Source organism: Anabrus simplex, chromosome 2 (genome assembly GCF_040414725.1).
Source record: "Anabrus simplex isolate iqAnaSimp1 chromosome 2, ASM4041472v1, whole genome shotgun sequence".
Taxonomy (NCBI): Eukaryota; Metazoa; Arthropoda; class Insecta; order Orthoptera; family Tettigoniidae; genus Anabrus; species Anabrus simplex.
This window is the reverse complement of record NC_090266.1, coordinates 497,776,901-497,803,135: the sequence shown is the minus strand read 5'-3', so window position 1 is coordinate 497,803,135 and position 26,235 is coordinate 497,776,901. Positions and strand designations below refer to the sequence as shown.

The window sequence follows — 26,235 nt, the reverse complement described above, 5'->3', positions numbered from 1 at the left end:
TTGCCCATGCTTGCTGCTTCCATGCCAGAACAAGTACTGCTGCAATGCGCCACCTATGGGAAGCAACACCACCATCTGGTGGAGGCAGACAGTACTCAAACTGCTACATTGCAGGAGTTATAGGGAGAGTGCCAATCAATAATGAACATGCTAAATATGAATAAGATATCCTGCGTCCACCCAACTTTCACATCTGTAAAGCGAAGTCAGTCTGAAAATAGACTGCTGTAAAGATAGTTTCATCCGGGAGTTGACACTTTACTTACAGAATACTGTTGATTGCAAATGTGAGCTCAGTGCATTAGTTTTGCTGCACCTTGTTTCAATCTCACTTACTCTACCACCATCCTGGGAGAATATACATCATAAATAGGTACTTGAAATTGTATCTCTGTTCCAGTTCTGTATTCGCAACCTGACATTCAATTCTCTTAGGTTTCACACCAACTGATATCACCTCAGTCTTGGAAAGGCTAATTTTGATATCATGCTCACTGGTCCTATTTTCAAATTTCAAGATATTAGACTGCAGGCTTTCAGCACAATCTGCCATAAAAACCAAGTCGTCGGCATACGTCAAACTGCTTACTACATTTCCACTTAACCGTATCCCTCCCAGCCACTTTACACCGTTCATTTTATATTATCAATGTAAACTATGAACAACAAAGGTAAAAGATTACAGGCTTGTCTAACCCCTGCAAGTACCTTGAACCAATACCTCTTTCTACCATGAATTCTCGCTGTGGTCCAATTCTAAACATAAATGCCTTTGATTGATTTTAATTTTTTCTCCTTTTTTTGTCCTACCACACTTCCCACATTTGCGGGGTAACGGGTGTGAACTGTGTTGTGCAAGTGGACTTGGCGCTCTTTTACAGCCAGAGGCCCTTCCTGATGCTAACCCTATGTAGAGCGATGTAATCACTATAGCGTGTTTCTATGGTGGTCAGTGATGTGGTGTGTTGTATGAATATGAAAAGGAGAGTGTTGGGACAAACACAAATACACAGTCCCCGAGCCAGAAGGATTAACCAAAGGTGATTAAAAAAACTGACCTGGCCAGGAACTCAACTCGGGACCCTCTGAACCAAAGGCCTCAACGCTGACCATTCAGCCAAGGAGTCTGACCCTTTGATTGTTTTTAATAAAAAAAATTAAGTTCCTTTATGTCGCACCACCACAGATAGGTATTAAGGCAACGATGGGATAGGACAGGGCTAGGAGTGGGAAGGAAGCGACTGTCGCCTTAAGCTACAGCACCAGCATTTGCCTGGTGTGAAAATGGGAAACCACAGAAAACCACATCAGGGCTGCTGACAGTGAGGTTCGAACCCATTATCTCACGAATGCAAACTCACAGCTGCGCGCCTCTAACCGCACGGCCAACTCGCTCAGGTATTTTAATAATCTACCCTTAATCCCATAAACCCCCAGTACAGCTAAAATGTTTTCCATTGGTACTCAGTCATATGCCTCCTCAAGATTTACGAACATAAACATAACGGTCTATTCCTCTTGCAGCATTTTTCAATTACCTGGCACAAACTGAAAATCTCACCCTGACAGCCCCTTTGTGGTCTGAAACCACACTGTTTATCAATTAACTTACTCTTAACCACTGATCGCACCCTCCCTTCCAAAATGCCAGTGAGCACCTTGCTGGTATACTGATCAATGAAATACTTCGATGTTTGTTGCAATTCTTCCAGTTCTCTTGTTTATAGATAGGTGCAATTATTGCTTTTGTCCAATCACACAGTACCTTACCAACATTCTATGCTAATTGAAGCCATTTCATCCAAGTAAGCTACCACATCCCACTGTCAGAACAGGTTGGATAACCTCCACTTCGCAATGAGGTATGTTATTTACAGATTTATCTGAAAGATAACTGCTCCTTTACTTTATAAAAACAATTTTATGCACTATTTGTTTGTGTGTTATTTGTCCATCTAGAAACTGGATCTCAGTGATGTCTACAAGCCAGATACTATGTATGCTTCCAATGCATGGCCAGTATTGTGCAAGTTTACCCTGATTGGCAGGTCACTAACGAAGCAGATTCTTGAAGTTTAACTGGCAGCCAAATATTGTGCAGTTGAGTGTACATATTTCTCAATTTCATAATATTAAAAATCCAGGCTCTAATCATTACAAATCAGAAACAAAATGTCAGAGTACACAGAATGTCACCGAATTCGACAAAGACAGAAGCAAAGACAGTGCAGTCTGCAGGAAAAATTATGGGTATTGTCCTCCAGGAAGCAGAACGGTATTTCTGGCTGAATTCTATGAACTTGAGGAAACCATACATACTCACTGTTACATCTAAAACTTCCAGGTCTAATGTGCAAGATGATGATGATGATGATGATGATTGTTGTTCAAAGGGGCCTAACATCTAGATCATCGTCCCCTAATGGTAGGAAATGAAACAAAATGTAATAATAATAATAATAATAATAATAATAATAATAATAATAATAATAATAATAATAATAATAATAATAATAATAATAATAATAATAATAAAATTTACCCAGTGACTAAAATTTAAAAGAGGATGATAAAGAAAATGATTATGAATTTAAAATAATCAGTGGATCTGATTCACAATGCCTCCTTTTCTTGTAATTTTTAGACTACAACGCAGATCGGCCAGGTCCGTGCACTGCGTAAGGACATGCTATACTATGAATAATCCGAAGACGACAATAACAAGGATTCTTTCCGAGAAACTTGCAGATAGGTCTTCCATACCGTCATAGTTCCTTTAATCGTTCTCAACTTATTTAAAAGAGGAGTGGCTTGCCATTCCATCTCCAATGGCACAACACCAAATGTCTCAGCTGAAAACGAATATCACAAGCTGCAAACTAACTTGTAAGGCAATGTGACTGCCTTCTTGGCAGCCCTATCAGCTAACTCATTCCCTGCTATACCCATGTGGCTTGGGAGCCACAAAAATGTGATTCTGGTGCTAGCACTCCAATCCCTGGCCAGTAGGTCCTGGATCCGCTGCACCAGAGGATGCCGCAGGAAACATGCATGAATAGATTGTAACAAGCTCAAGGAGTCAGTACAAGGCAGAAAGTGCCGACGTTCATTAGACAGCGTGTACCGCAGAGCTTCAAGGATAGCATAGAATTCTGCTGTGTATACACTACAGGTTTCCGATAGAGGAAAAAGAAACCTCTTCTTATGAACAACAAACGCACAGCCAACTTTTGCTTCTGCCTTCATACCATCTGTGTAAATAACTACTGAATCTCAATACCAGCTAACAACGGACAGGAAGTTCTTCCGATAAATGGAGTGGTCCGTGTTCACTTTTGGGCCAGTATTCAAATCTAGGATGATTTCAGGTCATCGTATTATCCAAGGGGGTACCTTACTTGGTCCTCTAAAAGACAAGGAACTGAAGGTACATCAAACAGTCTGTAACTGCTATCCAAGTATATACCAATCAGCTGCATTGCTCGTGATAAGCAGCGTACAGCCGACATTCCCATTGTGAATACACAGGGACAGGTTCAGTGAAGTGACATCTGTTGGCATCTGTTGCAAATTTGCAGCACAGGACAATAGCATTTGTTGGCACGTCAGATTTAGAGGCGGCACACTAGATTCAGCGAGCAAGCTAGGAATGAGGCTTGTATGGAATGCACCCGTTGCCAACCTAACTCTGCTGTGGCGGATGCTATTTAGTTTCACAAGGGTGCTTTGGCCTTGCTGATCCAAATGCTGCACTGCCGTAGTCTAACCTGGATAACATATGATCCCTATAAAATCATAAAATCAGTGTGCGGTCTGCCCTCCATGGAGTGCCGCTATAAAACTTTATTTGACTTTTAACTGACACACATGTGGCTCCCACGATAATTTACTATTGAAAAGGAGCCTAAGAAATCAGTACGTGTCAACTACAGGAAGAGTGACTCCCCATAAATAAAGCTCAACATGAGGGAGAAGAGTGCGCTGGCAGAAATTAACAAGAGAAGTCTTTGCAGTTGAAAACCGAAATCCATGTACTAAGGTCCACTCTTCCACTCTCCTAATAGATTGCTGTAATTATCGCTCTGCGTCTGCCATACTTTGTGAGCTATAATGCAGAACAAAATCATCAACCTATAGCGACAGTACTACTGCTGAACCAGCAGCAGCAACAATACCATTTATGGCAATCGCAAACAGAGTGACACTCAGAACTGATCCCTGTGGGACTCCATTTTCCTCAGCATGACATTGCTAACATGCCTTCCCTACTGGACACAGAATAGACAAAGGGACAAAAAAATGTGCAGTAAAAACTGGCAAGTTACCTAGGAATTAGTGGTCAGTGGTGGAGCAGGCAGCTCAAAAACCACACTGGTACTCGGACAAAAGTAGTCTTTTCTCCAAACACCACAAAAGTCAGCGATTCATAATCCTCTCAAATAGTTTACACAGACAGTTAGTGAGACAAATAAGTCTGTGACTTCCTGCATACTTAGGATCTTTTCCAGGCATGAAGACAGGAATTACCATTCTGCCTTGCCAATATGATGGAAACTCACACCCTCTATCCAGATTTGGCTGAACACCCCAAGAAGATCTAAGAGGCTATCCTCACTGAGATGTTTCAATGTCTGATTATGAATATTATCTGGTTTGGGAGCAGAGTCCTTGCAAAGCGCCAAGGCGCTGCAGACTTCTCACTCTGTAAGGAGCACGATATAATCCTCTGAAGCTTGAGTGGCAAACTCAGATGATGGTGTTCTGCCTCATGTTTCGGAACCAGGAAATCAGAAAGGTAATTCCCGGAACCAGACATATCAGCAAAATGACTTGCTAGATGGTTAGCAATCATGAGTGGATCAGCGACATCATGGATGACACATCTCTCCCATGAAGCTGGGAACATTAAAATGAAACCATCTTTCACTTTGAATTCATTTTATGTCACTAATATGCTTTTCAACATTCCAATAAAAGAGAGAGACCATTGTCATAATAAAAATAAAACCTAGAGAGGCACAAAAAACTTAGCAACAAGGAAATGGAGGAATTTATGTTACTTCTGGATTTCACCCTCAATTATACATACTTTTCTTTCAATAACATAACACCGTATTTACTCGCGTAACTCTTCCCCCTTTTCTTACTTCTTTCAACCTCACAAAAGGGGAGGGAAAATTATGCGAATCTAAATTTAAAATGGTAACGAAAAACTTGACCATAATTACCTTACTTAAGTTACAAAATTTATTTAGGCCTAAAATAGTACAAAATAATTGGAAATATGTAAAACACAATTCATTTTAATAAAAAATCGAAGACAATAATATGTTCCCTAGCAATAATTATACGAAAACCGCCTTCTTTTAATGTCATGCGAGAATTCAATGAAGATAGGAGCCAGATACCTACAATAAATTAGAATGCTGCATTAGGGTAAAATCAGTAAAACTGCCCATGCTAATATGTATTTCACTTCAAGGAAATAAGACATACCATGTCATTCTTCGTCGCATTTTTCCAAAGTCATCTGTGAGGAATCACTCCCACTCTCTTCCATCTCCCAGATGCAGTCATCTTCAGTTCCATCTAGTTTGTTGGAAATGCCAGTTTTCTTGAAATTTTTCACTGTGGTCCTTCGGAAGTCGCTGGCATAGAGATGTCCTTCTTCGAAGAGAAAGATTGTTCCTTTTCAGGAACCAACAAAGCCAACCTCGGCTTGCTTTAAAATCAGGAATTTTTGAGGTTCTCGCTACTTCTACTGTCTTTACATGGAGCATCTCGTAGGAAACTGAAAAGCCATCATTTCTCAATTAATTTATGTAAGAAACAATTTCCTTTTCAATTTCTGGATGCTTCCCAATTTTTTTGGTACACTCTTATTCTTCTTTCTGCTTCTGCCAGTAATGCACGTGTGATTGTGCTACGGATAATTCACGAGATGCAGCAAGATTGCCACAATTTTCAGCAAGTTCTATTACAGACAATTTAAATTGTGCGTCATAGCTACTGTTTTGTTTCCCATCATGTCACTAACAAACACTTCGCACAACAATTCACACGTAAGAACACTGTTGAAAGAGATTACTGTACGCATGCGAGTCACAGCTGATAACAAGGACGAGTTATGGCTAGCAGTCACAGGTGTGTTCTGGCCCCGGGCGCTGGAATGTTGAGTAATCAGTCACTTCCACCTCTCCTAGCAAAGGAACCATGAACTGGATATTCCAAACTAGCTCCAGATTTCCGTACATTGGCATGAATTACGAAGACGAGATAAGTTCATGGCTCGCAACCAGTGAAAACTGTACATAAAACGGCAGGGAGGAAAAATATGCGATCAATTTTTTTTCCAAATTTTTGTTCTAAAAACCAGAGAGGGGAAAAAATTACGCAAGTAAATACGGTATTATAATCTATCAGCTTCATTGTCCGTATTGATAGTTCGAATACACAAGTATAAAGCAGCTGATGATGACCTAATAATGGGTCGAAACCGGCACTGTGTTTTTAATGTGATTGAAATATTTTAGACACATTATATAATAAAGTATTGATGAGCCTCCGTGGCTCAGAAGGCAGCACGTCGGCCTCTCACCGCTGGATACCATGGTTTAAATCCCGGTCACTCCATGTGAGATTTGTGCTGTACAATGCGAAGGCGGGACAGGTTTTTCTCCGGGTACTCCGGTTTTCCCCGTCATCTTTCATTCCAGCAACACTCTCCATTCTCATTTCATAGCATCTATCATTCATTAATAAATCACTTTGGGAGTGGCGACCCCATCGTAATAATAGCCTATATCTGCTTCATTCATTACATCCCTGACCTGGTCAATGACTGGAAAACAGGTTATAGGTTATCATTATCATATAATAAAGTATTGATTAGGTGGAATATTCTCGACTTTATACTTGTGTAAATACGGTATATCAACAAAAAGGTCTCCCAATGAGGGCCCCAGCTTCAGGCATCCTAGCCAAAATTTATGTGGACTATTTGGAAAAGCATAAGATTCTCAACAATGGCCAAGGTATCATCATCTGGCTGAGGTTTACTAGTGATATATTTGTAATTATAGATGAACAAATCAACAGTACTGCCAAATTATTAGATCAAATCAACAGTTTAGGCCCTTTTGTAAAATGTACATTAGGGACTGAAAATAATATCAAACTTAATTTTTTAGATTTGACTAATGAAAGGAAAAAAATAAAATCCATCAGAAAACCATCTCAAACTTTAAATACCATACAAAAAGACTTACACCACCCCGAAGCACATAAAATAAACTGTTTTCTAAGCATGCTGAATAGAGCCTGTAATATCCTCTTATCTAAGAAGACTTTTATAAAGAAATCAACCTCATCTACAGAATAGCAATAAGTAATGGGTACACAAAAAATTACATTGATAGGTTAATAAATAAAATAAAATATAAACCTCAAACACAGCTTAAAAGAGAACAAAATAACAAGAACAACTTTGCTACCTTTACCTAGAACAGAAATGTATACCGAATTACAAATATTTTCAAGAGACTCAATTTTAACATAGCTTTTTTTAATAATAATAATAATAATAATAATAATAATAATAATAATAATAATAATAATGATGATGATAATAGAAAATGACGACTACTCTTCAATCACCACAGTGTTGCAAGTAATAGATTTTTTAAATTCAGGGATATATAGGCTCAAAGGCGCAGATTGCCATACTTCTTATATCAGTCATACAGGGACAAATTTTTCAGTAAGATACGAAGAACATATAATGCGGAGAAGTACAATAGATATTCAGCCATAGGCTTTTATATGGCCAGGCATAATCATAGTTTCACTACAATACAAAAAGACTTTTACCATCCTATGCACTCTGAACTAAGGCAAATAAATGAACATCCGGGAAATCATTAATATTGAGATGACCAAAAACAGAATCCTAATCTGAATATAAATGAGATTACTGAAAACATATATACTATTGGAAGAGCTTTCCTTTCTGGATTTACGAAGAAACGTTTCCAAACAGAGCCCAGATAAACATTTTGTACGTCTCCCTCCTGTTAGTTTCACTCCCTACAACATCACCCCTACCTTCCCCTTCATTTTCCCCTCTCACAGGTCAACCACGAGATATTATTATTTATAAGTTTCATTTCCGTATTGATTGGATTCAATGTAATAGACAAGAAAAATGTTCCACCGATCAATACATTTATTGTGAATGAATTATTGTACTAGTACCGGTTTCGGCCTATCTTGGCCATCATCAGCTAGCACACAAATTTACAGTCATTGGACAAAATTACAAAGATGTTACGTTAGAGCATCCGGATGTCTAATGAAAAATGGAAGTAAAATATATTGCAGTATGTTGCGTTAAAATATCTCTGATTAAAAGTGGTGATGGTGTTAAACTAAAACCTATTGATTGAGCATGGACATGAGTACATAAACACATTAAAATATATATGCCACACAACTTCCATAGCAACAACAGTAAGTACTCTTTTCATTTCACACATACATCCAGGCATTCCTTCATACATACGCTATACTCATATTAGCTTTTCTTTACAGATAACAACCATATAACGTGCATAGACGAGAGAGGTGTCACCACCAACTGCTCTAAAATTAAACCCTATCTTGCTGTATATATAAATCTTACCTGACTACATCAACAGTTGAATTGCACGGTACTCAATTTTCAAATTTTAATGACAAGAGTTCTTATAACATACCAATACAAAGTATATCAGCCATAGAACATTCTCGATATTCACCTAATACAACTTAATCAACACAAGAACTACAAGAGGATTGAAGAATGAATGCAGTGTGCAGCAGAACTTCCCTCCCATTTTCCCAAATTCTTCCCACATCATAGGTCACTAAAAAATATAGTACATTAAACACATTAAAACATGGTATATTTTAAAAACGTCTGTTAAAATTTAGTGTCTGGGGACTGCTGGAGTGGAGTTCTACCACAAGTGTAAATTAGAGTCTTGCAGAATGATGAGAAAAATGTGTGCAAAGAAGATTCTGTAGATTAAAGGTATTTTCAAACTTGCAAATGGTATATAAATTGTGTGCAAAGAAAATGATGGAGATAAGGAGCTCCATGTCTAAACAGTTAGATTGCTGGCCTTTGGTCCAAGGGGTCCCGGGTTTCATTCACGGCCAGGTCGGAGATTTTGATTTTTGCTGGTTAATTCCAATGCATACGGGGCTCTCCCTGAGAGAGAGAGAGAGAGAGCGAGAGAGAGAGAGAGAGAGAGAGAGAGAGACACGCTCTCCAGGAAATCATAAATTAAGTCGGAAAATTGCATTTTTGGTTATTTTCTTATTGTGATATTGTTTTTTTGTTAGTGGCGTCCGGCTCCATGGCTAAATGGTTAGTATGCTGGCCTTTGGTCACAGGGGTCCAGGATTCGATTCCCGGCAGGGTCGGGAATTTAAACCTTAATTGGTTAATTTCACTGGCACAGGGGCTGGGTGTACGTGTCGTCTTAATCATCATTTCATCCTCATCACGACGCGCAGGTCAACTACGGGCGTCACATCGAAAGACCTGAATCTGGCGAGCCGAACCTGTCCTCGGACACTCCCGGCACTAAAAGCCATACGCCATTTAATTTCATTTGCTAGTGGCTTTACGTCGCACCGACACAGATAGGTCTTATGGCGACAATGGGATAGGAAAGGCCTAGGAGTTGGAAGGAAACAGTCGTGGCCTTAATTAAGGTTCAGCCCCAGCATTTGCCCGGTGTGTAAATGGGAAACCATGGAAAACCATCTGCAGGGCTGTTGACAGTGGGATTGTGATAGTAGATAAATTTGCAATCATTTTCGTGAAAACCGGAAGTCTCTAGCTTAAACACTGATCACTTTATTTAGCTTTGAAATCGTAAGACAGAATTTATTGAATTCAAGAAAATCGATTGGAAAATGGGGTATAGTACTCCGATAATAAATTACGGAGTTAAGAAAATCTGACTGGTTCACAGGATAAAGGAATATCAGCTTTGCGTATTAAAATAATTTTCATACATATTTAGAAGTTTTGTTCTCTGGAAATTTTATATGTAAATATACTCAAAATTTGAAAAAAGTAAAAAATGAAGTTTTAGTGTTGCAGAACTCATATATGCAGAAATTCTGCCTTAAGATGTACAAATAAGATAAGGATACAATAATTATAACATTAGCAGTAATGCTAATTGTAGTGATTACTTGGATTTGATTATTTGGACTTGGAAGATGGTGAGGAATTGTATTTGTTTGTGTTAATTTGGTATGTAATGTATTTATTCATTTGTTTTTGTCTCTCCTCGGTATGTGAATTTTGGAATTGTTTGATTTTCGTATGGCATCAAGATTGTTTCTTTGTCATGGGTAAGATTAAAGCAAACACCCTGTAGTACACGCGTCAGATCGGCGTGGGATATTTCCGGTTTCGTAAAGTTGCATCAATTTCGTAACTTCTCGATGCTTCTCAAATGTTCTTGGTCAGCACTAATTTCTGAGCTCTAATTGGAGAAAATAAATGTAAATGTGATGGGTAGGTGAAGGAAAAAGATCAGACGCTCATTGGCTGTTGTAAGGTTTCCTAATTTCCGGAGAGAAGCGTTTCGCTAGAGTCTTGCTCTTCCAAGGCGTCTTTTCTGTTTGACCAGTGAAGGGAAAGGTTGCCTTCAAGGTAACGGGTCTTCTTGGCCCCTCCACCAGGTAAGCACTTAATTGTTTTTCACCTTTCAGCGATTTATTTTCAAATGTAGTGTTTCATTTAAATTCTCTCACCGGAGCTTACCCGTGTTTTCCTTCAGCTTCCAAGAGACAGTTCTCATTTCGTCGTTTTCGTAAATTATGTTCAACGCCTTTCAATGTAATTATAATCTATTAATTTCCCTTGGGGCTGTTTCTTAGTTCTGCATCATCCTAGATGTATACACCTTTAGGACAGGTACCTACCTCAGAAGTGATTTTGAAGAGGCTGCCTACTAAAAGTGCGCTACACTAGGGTAATTATCTTAAATGTATTTTCTATGAATAGCCTTCTACCTAAATTTTATTCCTTCTGACAGTTTTATGTAATTTAAACATTACGCCATGTGTGAAATTTTCTGACCTAAAGTTGTATAAAGTAGTATCACTGAATTTGAACCTTCTGGGTAATCATTGTAATTAGGGTTTATTTCCGTTTCTTAAAAAGTGTACCTTTGTGGATCATTTGAGCTTGAAATATTTAATACTAATAACTAACAGGGTGTGGGGTAATAAGCTTACTTTTGACAACATACCATATAAGTTCTGGGAAAAGGAGACTGGCGTTCGGTTTCCCCATTAATTTTGAGGTTAAAATATTTTACTGTCATTGAAATAAAACTATGAATTCGTTTGATAGAACAAAATATATTCTTTAAATAATATATAAAAAATAGTGAGTCTTGTTGCGATAAAACAGATGAGAATATGAAATTATGACATTGCAACTGAAAGAAACTAGGCATGAATTTGAATTCTTCTTGACCGGACATTTAACAATTTATACGAAATATTTCCCTCACTGATTCACTTGACTGTACCTTCAACACTTTGAGTGTAATTACGACATATTCCTTTGATCTGGTGTTTACTGTAGATGTGTCACGCCTAACTTGGTGATACATCCTTGTGACTGCTTCTTCTCCACATCATCTGACTTCTTTGTAAGTCAATATGGTATTACCTCATAGCAGGTGGTATCCCTCTCTGACTCCATGGTAAGCCCTTGCGTCCGTGTCTTCAACTAAGTGACCGACCAAACTATGGCCTCACTCTCTCAATGACCAATGATTAATGGCTCACTGTGTCTTCTCCATCTCTCGTTCACACTCGTTGACTGACCGACTGAGGCCTCTTCATCTAGTAGACTTCTTCACTGTTCAGTTTCCGTTTAACTAATGACTGTTCACTTATCCATTTTGGCTTCTTCACTGTACAGCTTCCGTTTAAATAATGACTGTTCACTTATCCATTTTGGCTTCTTCACTGTACAGCTTCCGTTTAAATAATGACTGACGCTACAATATGCATCCACCTTTTATAGACTTGGTTGACACAGCTACGTAATCTCCAGAAATAACAATGACATACTCCCACAACGCCTCAAACCGTTGCATGTAATGGTGAAATCCCCTGGGGCGGCTGAGTCTCTGAGCGAATTGCTAAAAGCTCACGATGACGTAGCCATGACGTAGCGATGACTTGGCAGAATCGCCAGCATTACTGCACAATGTAACGATGCCATATCCAACATCTGACATATCGAAACTCTCACTGTACAGGTATTTAATGTTAATCAACATATACGTATATATGCATACACTCAATTACAAATACGCAAGCGACAACCATTGCATAATGGAATTGAATAATAATTATAACAAAATAATAATAATCTCACAGATAAAATAATAATACGGACATAATAATAATAATAATAATAATAATAATAATAATAATAATAATATCATCACAGATGCAATAATAATAATAAAATACAGATATTATCTTGTAACGGGATTTGAACCGTTACAAGCTTTCATTTCAATTTAATTTTAAGTAAACTGTATATTAATTTTGAATCATCACTGACTTGCTTCTTCAGTAATGCCAATACCTTCCACCGCCTGGATATGGTTCCCAGCCACCTTCCACACTATCCTTTCTTAGCCATCATGTTTGTTAACCTGTTTGTTATGATTTTTATTTCGTGCAATTTATTATTATTACTCCTTCCGTCAAAATGTGTTTCTGTGTAACGATGTGTTTGCACAGTGGTAGCAAATATTATTATTATTATTATTATTATTATTATTATTATTATTATTATTATTATTATTATTATTATTATTATTATTATTATTATTATTACCTATAACTTGTAACCTTACTTATTTGGAGGTTACAGAATGAAAATAAATAGCTGAAAGGTGAAAAACAATCAAATGCTTACCTGGTGGAGGGGCCAAGAAGACCCGTTACCTTGAAGGCAACCTTTCCCTTCACTGGTCAAACAGGAAAGACGCCTTGGAAGAGCAAGGCTCTAGCGAAACGCTTCTCTCCGGAAATTAGGAAACCTTACAACCGCCAATGAGCGTCCGATCTTTTTCCTTCACCTACCAATCGCATTTACATTTATTTTCTCCAATCAGAGCTCAGAAATTAGTGCTGACCAAGAACATTTGAGAAGCATCGAGAAGTTACAAAATTGATGCAACTTTCCAAAACCGGAAATATCCCACGCCGATCTGACGCGTGTACTACAGGGTGTTTGCTTTAATCTTACCCACGACAAAGAAACAATCTTGAAGCCATATGAAAATCAAACAATTCCAAAATTCACATACCAAGGAGAGACAAAAACAAATGAATAAATACATTACATACCAAATTAACACAAACGTATACAATTCCTCACCATCTTCCAAGTCCAAATAATCAAATCCAAGTAATCACTATGATAATAATAATAATAATAATAATAATAATAATAATAATAATAATAATAATAATAATAATGTGGATATTTTAAAAGATCGTTCTGAAACTACACACAGTTGATATCCAATTAATGATTAAGGATTTACATTACTAGTTTATCTTGCGTCCTATAATAACAAAACTGAATTGTTGCGCATTTTTCCGGAATGTTCTTTTGCAAAATCAATCTGTCTCGCTATTTGGCCCAGGTTCAGCAGCATTAGCGTCACCTGGCTGTTGGCAAAATGAATCCCACGTTTCTGCTGTGCAGTATTCTCAAATGTTGTAGAACAGATATTTTGTCCTTTCTGCAGACATACCTTTTACTTCCAAATTCTTAGGTATGTTATGAGGGACGATTATCTGCCTCACAAATCTTCACAATTACAGTTGGACAGTCCAAATTTTGTTGCCAAATAATGACCCTGGGTATATTCCTTTTCACAATAAAATGACTGAAAGATGTGATCTAAGGAACTCTTTTTCAACATGTTGCCAGTCATACATATTTATTAACAGCTTGGCAGTTTCTTTTCTCATGATAACAGCTTTGTTAAGTTTTGACTCAGCGGTGCTACTTTAAATGGCCGAGACAATATCTGTCACGTGGTACTTCCTTTTCATGAGATCAAAAGTACAGTCACAAAAAAACATTTGTATAACCCACTGGCAGAAAAGAAGTAGTTATTTATTCATGTAAATCTGACATACCTTTTCACATGGTAATGTTATTTTTATTTTGTGCAACGTACTTCACAGCATTAAGAAACAAATCACAGCACCTATAACTGGGCTATTGTGCAAGCAGTCCACCTTAGTTAAAATTAACAGTTTATAAAATACGCAGCCAAGTAAATGTCTATAATAATTGTAACTATGCATTATCTTGATGCACAAGCTGTTTATTTCATATTTCGGTACAAGAAGACAACGCAGGAACTTAATTTACGAAACCATACCATAAGTCGCCAATGTTAAATTCCCATTGCGACTTAAGGTATGGTTTTGTTAGACTGCACAGCTTGTTTCCAAGGTTATTTGAAGACTTTTCCGTAGGGTCACATAAATGTCACTTCTTTCATCATGTAGTTCAAGGATCAGGCTTAACAGATTGCGCTCAAATCTAAAAACCAATATTTATCGCCCTTCCTGCTTTTTTCCTTCATAGCGTAAAATTTTGTCATGCGACTTAAGGTATGGTTTCCTGGAGAGTGTCACATACATTGACCAACTGAAGAGCCTAAGTTGTTAAACAAACTCAAGTAGGCAACACTGAGTGTTATGACTTGTAAACAAGCCATATATATATCTTTGCAACTGCGAAAACCACATATTTCTGCTTAGAATTTTGGTTGGTAAGGATTTGTCCTCCAAGGTTCAATACCGTTCAACGTTACTAAAAGAATTCTCATTCGTAATGAGATATGTGCTGCAGGACAGTATTTCTCCAATGCATTGCAGTGAAATAGTGTTATTTTTTATTTTACAGGCACAATGATGATATGATCTCTGGTTTAGATTGTCACTACAGTACGTGTATAAATTCAAACAATGTATACGAACTGATAACACAGCACAAACACATACCAAATTATAAACTACTGGCAGAATGTCATGAACATACCCAATTGCGTATAATCTCTTCAAGCTGTTGAATATACCAATGTCCTGTGCATGAGCAAGCACCATACGATGAGCATGATGATATGTGATTTCACTAGGTTTTCCAATCAAAGCAGTGTAGATGAGATTCAAACCAGTTATCTTCTTGTACAATGTTTCTAAGCATAGCAGGAATGCACCATGGCCAAACCTATGAAAGAAAAGAAAAAGAAATATATGACGTACATAGAGCTTCATAAAATATAATATAGCATTCAATAAACTTAGTTGAAAGCATGTTCCCTTCTCTGGCAACCAATCAATCAATCAATCAATCAATCAATCAATCAATCAATCAATCAATCAATCAATCAATCAATCAATCAATCAATCACCACTGATCTGTATTTAAGGCTGCTGCCCAGGTGGCATATTACCTATCAGTTGTTTACCTAATCTTTTCTTAAGTAATTTCAAAGACGTGGAAAATTTATCGAACATCTTCCTTGGTAAATTCTTCCAATCCCTAATTCTACTTTCTATAAACAAATATTTGCCCCTATTTGTCCTCTTAAATTCAAACTTTAACTTCATATTGTGATCTTTCCTACTTTTAAAAACTCCACTACTTCATCTACTAATTGTCATTTCAAGCCACCTCTCTGCTGACAGCTCGAAACATCCTGCTTATTCAAGCCAATTGTCTCCTTACTTCCAAACCTTCCCAGCCCAATATTTGCAACATTTTCGTAACACTACTCCTTTGTTGGAAGTCACCCAGAACAAATTGCACTGCTTTCCTATGAACCTTTTCCAGTTCATGTATCAAGCATTTCTGGTGAGGGTCCCATACATTAGAACCATACTTTTTTTTCTATTGGCTTTACGTCGCATCGACACAGATAGGTCTTATGGCGACGATGGGACAGGAAAGGGCTAGGATTGGGAAGGAAGCGGCCCTGGCCTTAATTAAGGTACAGCCCCAGGATGTGCCCGGTGTGAAAATGGGAAACCACGGAAAACCATCTACAGGGCTGCCGACAGTGGGGTTCAAACCCACTATCTCCCGAATACTGGATACTGGTCACACTTAAGCGACTGCAACTATCGAGCTCAGTAGAACCATACTCTTACTGGGGTCTCACCAGTGACTTGCATGCCCTCTTGTTTACATCCTCACTACAACCCCTAAATACCCTTGCAACTATATGAAGAGATCCTGTTTATGTGATTACCACAATAAAGATCTTTACTTACCGGTATGTTAACACGTAGGTACTTACAGTGATCCCCATGAATTACTGAATATTGAACATTTATTTCCAGAAGTCTATACAGAGTTTCCTACAATTAATAGACCCTGTGATATCTGGAATGTAAGTCTACTTAGAATATTCTTTTGTACAAGTGCCTGCATGGGCACATAGGACAACTCCACCGTACAGTCATGATAACCACCAACCAGGGGGCGAGCCTCCTATCTCTCCCCGCCAAGAATTTCCAGAGCGGAGGGGATCACGCTGTGACCTCATGCCCTTATCTCAGCAGGTTTCCCAACTCATATAACTGCTATATTAGCTAAGAGCGCCCATGCACCCACAACAGCCTACTCCACCAGCTGCGGATTACTGCCATCAGTGGGTACAACCCTGTATCTCTCAGTGCCTGAGTAATTGTGCATATAGCTTTTACCACTTACCACTACAATCACCCTCCTTCCTTACACTACCATAACTACTCCTTTCCTGTATCTTTCGTATATACATATTTCTAACTACAACTAAGTACTTGCTTACATTACTAGGGTTATTCCATTCATTCTTCATTAATCTTATAATTTTATGATCGTTTTCTTTCTGACTTAATATTATGGTTTACTATTACGGTACTCAAAAGTTTTCTTCTGATCGCTATAGTTTCTTTACATACTTTAATAATAATAATGTTATTTGCTTCACATCCCACTAACTATGCTTTTATGGTTTTGGAAACCCCGAGGTGCCGGAATTTAGTCCCGCAGGAGATATTTTACGTGCCAGTACATCGATTGACACGGGGCTGACTTATTTGAGCACCTTCAAATAACACTGGACTGAGCCTGGATCGAACCTGCCATGTTGCTTTACATATATTAAGGAGATGAAATTCTTCTCTCATTTCCCTACAAAACACACATCTTGCATTGTCCTTTTCCCTTGTTTTTGTAAGTTCCCATCATCCACCATATCAGCCCTCATCTTTCTCTTATGTTTACATTACTTATCCTTACATTTGTTTCTTTGTTTATCATATTAAATACCGAGAGGGTCGCCTTGCTCCTGCACTCAGACTCCAACAACTGTCTTTGCATATCCTTGACCCTTCGGACGATTCTCTTCCATATTGTTGCCTCTCTCCTTATCATGTCTATCTCCCAACAATTACCAAATTCCAAACTCTCCAAGATACTTTTAACCTTACCTAACCAATATCTCCAGACATACTGTCCCTCTGGCCTTCTGCAGGAGCAGAACCTCCCTCTCCTCTTTTGATCCTCATAATTCTCTTTAAAATGTCTACTTGAATATTCTCATCAATTTTGCACCACAATTTGCTGTACTGTATGGCAGTCCCATTACAATTTTACTAAACTGACTTACTATTTGGTTGAGCATTTTACTCACTTCCTCTACTCCCCATATTACAACACCATAACATTCTGCTCTTTACTACAGCTTGAAAAACCATTTTTTGGATCTTATAAGTCTATATTAGGGAACTTATTTTCTAAAATCTTTATTACTGAAAGTGCTGCCAGCCCTTTCCATTTCCCTTGTCTTATTTGATAAGTCCATTTCCCATTGCTACTTATATATAGCCTATTACTTTTGGGCTGACGGCCTAGATGTTAGGCCCCTTTAAACAACAAGCATCATCATCATCTATATCTCCATTTTTTCCTTCCTTTATCATCCACTGCTCATTTGCCACTCTTTTTTCCACCCTTCATACATATCAACACCTTCATCTTACCAATGTTAATTTTCAATGACTATTTTCCAGAGAATTCGATCACCTCATTTATACTTCTCTTTCATACCTCCAGCTGTTAGCATCAGGAGAACATCGTCTGCAAAAATCAAGCCTGGTATTACTAGGTTTCCTAACACTGGACAAGCCCACTTCTCTCCACCATGAGCCTGTAGTATATCATTTATAAATGACAAAAATAGAATCAGTGATAACTTACACCCCTGTTTCAACCCCATATTTGACTCTTATCAGTCCACACACTATCCCATCATCTACTCTAATACTGCAATATACTCTTTCATATATAGCCTCAATCGCTCTTCTCATCTTGCTGTACTGCTATCTTCAAGTGCTATGACCTCGGCTTCCACGTGCGCCGCTAACAGCTATATCCAACCTCCTACTGGACTTCACTCCCCTTCCTTCTGCCGTTTCACTCCCAACTACGTCATCACTGACCTTCCTCAACATCGCCTTGCTCACTTCTGCTCATGCCTCATATGTCATACTCTGTTGATGTTGATGTTGCTGTTTCGTGTCCATTTCCTGTAGCTGCACTGCTGACCAGGTCCGCCACTACCGACCATCTCCCACTATCAGGTGCTGTCCTTTAATGTGGGTCTTATGTCCTTGATATCTGGCTTTCCCTAGATGTCTATGTAGAATACTTTATTCCTTGATGGCACCACTGTCCATGTCCCTTCTCACCCAAATTTTCTCCCCTTTTAGGTTCCTGGTGTTTCTTATCACTATTTCCGCCATCAGGGTTGATATTAGTTTAACCTTGATCAGCCTCATCCCTTCACTGTCCCTACTCTCTCTATATATATATTGTCTATATCCACCTCACTAAAATTTATCTTCATTTTATTTTGTATCACGTCTACCACTTTATGTACTATTTTAACCTTACTTTCGTTGTCACCTTCTGGCACACCATTAAGGAAAAGGTTTTTCCTCCTGAGCTCTGACCACTTTACTTGGCTAAGTTCCTCCTCTAAATCCCTGACTTTGGTATTCAGTCATTCTACTTCATACGTGTTTTGAGCCACTTTCTCTTTTATCACATTCAACTCTTCTTTGACACACTGTTTTAGGTCTTTTGATTCCTTAGACTGCTCCCTAATTAAATCCCTTGTTTGCTCATCCTGGCATGCTTCACTGACCACTTCCTTTATCATTTCAAATTCTTGCCAGCCAATTACACCCACTGGACCAGGTCCCGGATTTAACTCAATGGCACCAATTTCCAACAAAACTACTATCACTGCTGCTACCATGAAGGTTGTTAATACTCCAAGTTGCTGTCCATTTTTCTTCTCTCCAATCGCTCTTTTGCATTTCACTCCTCCATTCCATCTTCCTATAGCTGCCCTATACTGATCTACTGAATTACCCATATTCAGCACTCTCACTCAGCACATCCACTCACTCCATTCTCTCGATCAAGACTGAACATGAATTACTGTAATTCCATCAATACAGTAATTACAACTGAGATGACTTCCTCTTTGTGAAACTTGCAACCTGACTTTCCACCCTGTTTACCATCTTACCATTGTAAGCAATTTTTAACAACTTTGTCGAGAGCTATTTGCAATCGCTCACAAACCTGTAACTTATTTGTTACTCTATACAGTATAACATCGTCCGCAAAAAGCCTTACCTCTGACTCCAGTTCCTTACTCATGTTGTTGTTGTGGTGGTTGTTTTGAATCATGAGTCCACAGACTGGTTTGATGCATCCCTCCATGACACCCTATCCTGTGCTATATTTTAACTTCTACATAACCACTACATCCTACATCTGCTCTAATCTGCTTATCATATTTGTACCTTGGTCTACACCTACTGTTCTTACCGCCTACATTTCCCTCAAAAACCAGCTGCACAAGTCCTGGGTGTCTTAAGATGTGTCCTATCATTCTATCTATTCTTCTCATCAAATTTAGCCAAATCGATCTCCTCTTACCAATTCAGTTCAGCTCCAGATGAAAGTCTTCAAAAACATCTTTCTAATTCCTATATAGATGTTCGACGTAAGCAAATTTCTTTTCTTCAGAAAGGCCTTCCTTGCTTGTCCTAGTCTGTATTTTATGTCCTCCTTACTTCTACCATTCTTAGTTATTTTATTACGTAAGTAACAATACTCATCTACTTCCTATTTCCTAATCTAATATTTCCTGCATCACCTGACCTTGTTCAACTGCACACAAGTACTTTTATTTTGGGCTTATTTATTTTAATCTTGTAACTACTTCCCCAAGATTCTGTCCGTACCATTCAGCAATTTCTCCAGATCTTCTGCAGAGTAGGATAAAATATCAATATCACTGGCAAATCTCCGAGTTTTGATTTCCTCTCCTTGGCTTTTGATTCCCTTTATCACCTTTAATATGTAAACATTGAAAAGGAGAGGGGACAAACTGCAGCCTTGCCTCACTCCTCCCTGTCCGTACCATTCAGCAATTTCTCCAGATATTCTGCAGAGTAGGATAAAATATCAATATCATCGGCAAATCTCTAAATTATGATTTCCTCTCCTTGGCTTTTGATTCCCTTTCCAAATTCCTCTTTGATTCCCTTTATTGCCTTTAATATGTAAACACTGAAAAGAAGAGGGGACAAACTGCAGCCTTGCCTCACTCCTTTCTGAACTGCTGCTTCTTTTTCAAAGCCTTCAATTCTTATCACTGCAGACTGATTTTTGTACAGATTGTAGATAATTCTCCTTTCTCAGTATCTGATCCCGATTACCTTCAGAATCTCAAAAGAGTTTGGTCCAATCAACATTACTCAATGCCTTTTCTAGACCTACAAATACCATGTAAGTGGGCTTGTCACTCTTGCAAATTGAAGCGATAGCTGAATTCCGTGACGCATATGGCAGATTCAATATAAAAGAATCCAGGGACAAGCCTAGGTACAGTATTATCCCACAGCCAAGCCATGCCAGTTGGCTAATGGAAGTTCTACGACATGATAATGTCAGTTAAACTCAACAAAGTTCGTCATGTAAGGTGACTAAAATATTTTCAGTCACTAAGGAACCTTATCTTTGCATCTCAAGTAGTGCAGTTTTGAACTTGTACTTTTCCAAGTTACATTACATGTCAGGAAACATTCATTCATTCATTCATTTATTCATGCATTCATTCATTCATTCATTCATAATTCTGAACAGTGAATTCAAACTTATAGTCGGATATTAAATTCTTAGAACTTGTGTTTCGAGTGGACTTCAAATACTGAATTCAAATATTAGGACTTGCGTTTTTGAGGGGAATCATCAATGAGACCTATGCGGAGTCCATTTTTAAGGAATATTTACCTTGTGATGTGGAATGTTGTAGAATATTTTATTTGTAAATCTTTTTTTTAAGGAATGTTTACTGTATGATGTGGAATGTTGTGGTAGAATATTTTTTTCGTATTCCATTTAGCTACCTAACCTATATGGTGTAAAATATTATTGTAGGTTTATTTGTATTCCCTTTATCTACTTAAGTGACTACTAGATTGTAAACTATTGTTCTGTAATAGCTGGAACAGTCCAGAAAGGTTGTGACGCAGACTTTTAGAACAGGGTGTGTTGGCCCCAGTCGATTGTCAATTCTAGAAGCATGTCCTTTCTAATTCTGGAAGATGGAAAGTTCAGGATTAGTGTCTGTCTATGTTCGAGAATATTGCAAAAACATTGCGACTGGATAAAGTGTTATGATTGGTGGATCTGGGTGGCAATAGGCAAGCTCCTGTGTTCTGATTGGTCACTCGGTAATCACACCAAGGCCAGACTTCCCTTTTTAAGTGAGCGAGGCAGGATTTCATGGCTTTTCGATCTCTCGTCAGTCCAGCGTTTTGACGCATGCCGGCGAATCTTCGCTCCCGAGAAGGGCTACCTTGGGGTAAGCACTCTTGATTTCAGTTCCCCTTTATTTACATTTAATGATTGGCTTGTATTTTCACATGGGAGTTTGCCCTACTCACCCAGACTCGCCATTCAAGTTCTCAGATGTCTTAGAAAGCACGTTAACTTTCATTTAAAATTGTCTTTGTATCTTCAATCAATCAATCAATCAATCAATCAATCAATCAATCAATCAATCAATCAATCAATCAATCAATCAATCAATCACTACTGATCTGCATTTAGGGCAGTCGCCCAGGTGGCAGATTCCCTATCTGTTGCTTTCCTAGCCTTTTCTTAAATGATCGCAAAGAAATTGGAAAATTATTGAACATTTCCCTTGGTAAGTTATTCCAATCCCTAACTCCCCTTCCTATAAACGAATATTTGCCCCAATTTGTCCTCTTGAATTCCAACTTTATCTTCATATTGTGATCTTTCCTACTTTTAAAGACACCACTCAAACTTATTCGTCTACTGATGTCCTCCCACGCCATCTCTCCACTGACAGCTCGGAACATACCACTTACAAGTAACTATTCTCATTTTGGTTCCATATTGAAGTTGACGTATATCTCAAATATTAAACATGTATTTATTTTTTCGACTTGAGAGAAGACTGTTTCTCACACGTACAGTTCTATGTCGCATGGTCGTCTTAGCCCGAGAAGGTAATACCACAAACATGTTTTTTTTAATTTGTTTTACATCGCACCGACACAGATAGGTCTTATGGCGATGATCGGACAGGAAAGGCCTAGGAATGGGAAGGAAGCGGCCGTAGCCTTAGTGAAGGTACAGCCCCACCATTTGCCTGGTGTGAAAATGGGAAATCACGGAAAACCATCTTCAGGGCTGCCGATAGTGGGGTTCGAACCCACTATCTCCCGGATGCGAGCTCACAGCTGAGCGCTCCTAAACGCACGGCCAACTCATCCGGTCAAACATGGTTTACAGAGAATTTCTGGGATAAATGAAACTCAATTTTGGGGCGAGTTCTTATACTTTACGAATTTTCAGATTATGTCTTAGTACAATGCCGAGGAACGATTACTTTGATCAAATTACGAAATCCGTGTGAGCGAAGCCATGGGTAATTGCTAGTTAATAACTAAAAATACAATTCATAATAACTAAATTATTCATTCAATTCATTGATACAAGTCTTAGATCTTAATAATTAAAAATACAATTCTTAATAACTAAATTATTCATTCAATTACATTGACACAAGTCTTTGATCTTAATAACTAAAAATACAATTTTTAATAACTAAATTATTGAATTATACTGATACCAGTCTTAGATTTTAATAACTAAGAACAAACTTCTTATAACAAAATTATTCAGTACCTACAATAACTTTTTGACAGCTTTCAGTGGGATGTTAATTCTTAGTGTTGTGGCAGTGTAGCACCAAAGCGTTTTATGAATTTGGATATTGACATGTCAATGTCCAAGTTATTGTCTATGTTAACTGCTTCATTATACGTATTACATAACCTGTAGAGTGGTGAATGGTTGTGGGCAGTGGTCAGAGCTCTTTCAGTCCTAAACGTGCTGCGTTCTCTTGAGTGCACGCAAGGTAAGCGAAAATTCAATAATAACAGTAAAGTCATATTATCTATTTTATTGTTTGGTAAGTTATGCAGGTACTTGGCATCGATTAATTTTCTCTAATTTTCAAGGCTGGTCATTCCGACACTGGTTAGTAAATTTTTGTATGGCACCATAAATGGGTACAAGCCATGTGTTTGGTGATGTAGGAATCTTACAAAATGTTTTTACACTCTTTCGATTAACCCCTTAACTGGGTTTGACACCTAAAGGCGTCAAGAGCTGTCACACGAGTATTGGGTTTGACGCTTCTAGGCGTTCTTGTACTTCTAAATGTGTTCTTACGTAGCTTCCTATAGGCGTCTGACAATTCTTAATCACTTCTGCCATCTACTATCATAATTTTAAACAAATTCCATTGATATTAGATGTGATTATTGCTGTCCTATTCATTTTTATCCGGTCCCACGCCAGTCGGGTAGTTCGCGCCTAGGCGGCAGTCCAACAGCTGTCTCGTGTTGCCTCGTACGGTCCGCGCGAAATTCTTTGTAAAGAATTTATTTGTGTATATGTACACTGAAATAACTAAATTTGCGAGTTGTTGATGTTGTTATTGTTACTACGATACAGTTGTTCTGCGAACTCCATTGTCCATGTTCTGATAACTTTTTGTAAATTGGTCTGTATATGATGGTAAACTGTTCCGTGTGACGTGATAATGGCTTGGTTAGGAAAGACGTTGAATTATCTGAGAATCCGCGGACCAGATGTAGGAATCACTCAAGAAAACTTTGTGTTGTGTCCCTGTCAAACCAGAGGCGATGGGAAAATGTCTACTACTGTGAGGAATGTGACGTGGCACTTTGTGCTTGCCCTTGCTTCCATACTTACCACACTGTGCGCAATTTCTGAATGACCTATGAATCAGAAAGTATGTAGAACCTATTGATGCATATCTGAAAACTTTAAAAAATTTATCATAATAATGAAAGGAACACTTTTTAAATTCACTTTTGTATGAACACACTGTGTATATATTTACGGGTTTACAAGAAAAACGGCAATAACATAATGCTATTGAATTTCCTCCTCTGCGAACCATGTGACCTTGCCGCGGTGGGGAGGCTTGCGTGTCCCAATGATGCAGATAGCCGAGCCGCAGGTGCAACCATATCGGATGGGTATCTGTTGAGAGACCAGACTAACGAATGGTTCATCGAAAGGGGGGTAGCAGCCTTTCGGTAGTTGCAAGGGCGGCAGTCTAGATGATTGACTGATACGGCCTTGTAATAATACTCAACATGGCTTAGCTGTGTTGATACTGCTACACGGCTGAAAGCAACGGGAAACTACAGCCGTAACTACCTCCCGAGGACATGCAGCTCTCTCTGTATGAATGATGTACTGATGATGGCTTCCTCCCGGGTAAAATATTCCGGAGGTAAACTAGTCCCCCATTCGGATCTCCGGGTGGGGACTACACGAGAGGGGGCGATCATCAGGAAGATGGATACTGACATTCTGCGAGTCGGAGCGTGGAATGTTAGAAGTTTGAATCGTTGTGGTAGGTTAGAGAATCTGAAAAGGGAGATGGATAGGTTAAAGTTAGATGTAGTTGGTATAAGTGAAGTACGTTGGCAGGAAGAACAGGATTTTTGGTCAGGCGACTACCGAATTATCAACACGAAATCAAACAGGGGAAATGCAGGAGTTGGTTTAATAATGAATAAGAAAATAGGGCAGCGCATAAGCTACTACGACCAGCATAGTGAAAGAATTATCGTCGTCAAGATAGACACCAAACCAATGCCCACCACAATAGTGCAGGTCTATATGACTACTAGTTCAGCGGATGATGAAGAAATTGAAAGAATATATGAGGAGATAGAAGATTTAATACAATATGTAAAAGGTGACGAGAATCTAATTGTGATGGGAGACTGGAATGCAGTGGTAGGCCAAGGAGGAGAAGGTAGTATAGTAGGAGAATTTGGATTGGGACAAAGGAACGAAAGAGGAAGTCAGCTGGTTGAATTCTGCACTGATCATAATTTAGTCCTTGCAAATACTTGGTTCAAACACCACAAACGACGGCTGTATACGTGGACGAGACCTGGAGACACTGGAAGGTATCAAATAGACTTCATTATGATTAGGCAGAGATTCAGAAACCAGGTGTTGGATTGCAAAACTTTCCCAGGAACAGACGTGGACTCTGACCACAACTTGTTGGTCATGAAATGCCATCTGAAGTTGAAGAACTTGAAGAAAGGAAAGAATGCAAAAAGATGGGATCTAGACAAGTTGAAAGAAAAGAGTGTGAGGGATTGTCTCAAGGAACATGTTGCACAAGGACTAAATGAAAAGGCTGAAGGAAACACAATAGAGGAAGAGTGGAGAGTCATGAAAAATGAAGTCAGTAGGGCTGCTGAAGAAATGTTAGGAAGGAAGAAAAGATCAACTAAGAATCAGTGGATAACTCAGGAGATACTAGACCTGATTGATGAACGACGAAAATACAAGAATGCTAGAAATGAAGAAGACAGAAAAGCATACAGGCGATTAAAGAATGAAGTGGATAGAAAGTGCAAGATAGCTAAGGAAGAATGGCTGAAGGA

The 26,235-nt window shown here is 38.5% G+C and overlaps 1 protein-coding gene across 1 annotated transcript in view; it reads right to left on the bottom strand.

The window, feature by feature from the left end:
* The window catches only part of LOC136864196 (haloacid dehalogenase-like hydrolase domain-containing 5), a 188,197-nt gene that overhangs the window by 52,883 nt on the left and 109,079 nt on the right, over positions 1-26,235 (bottom strand). Inside the window, exon 5 of the mRNA XM_067140871.2 lies at positions 15,164-15,352. Coding sequence (XP_066996972.2) covers positions 15,164-15,352 — 189 coding nt within the window. The remainder of the gene's footprint in view (positions 1-15,163; positions 15,353-26,235) is intronic.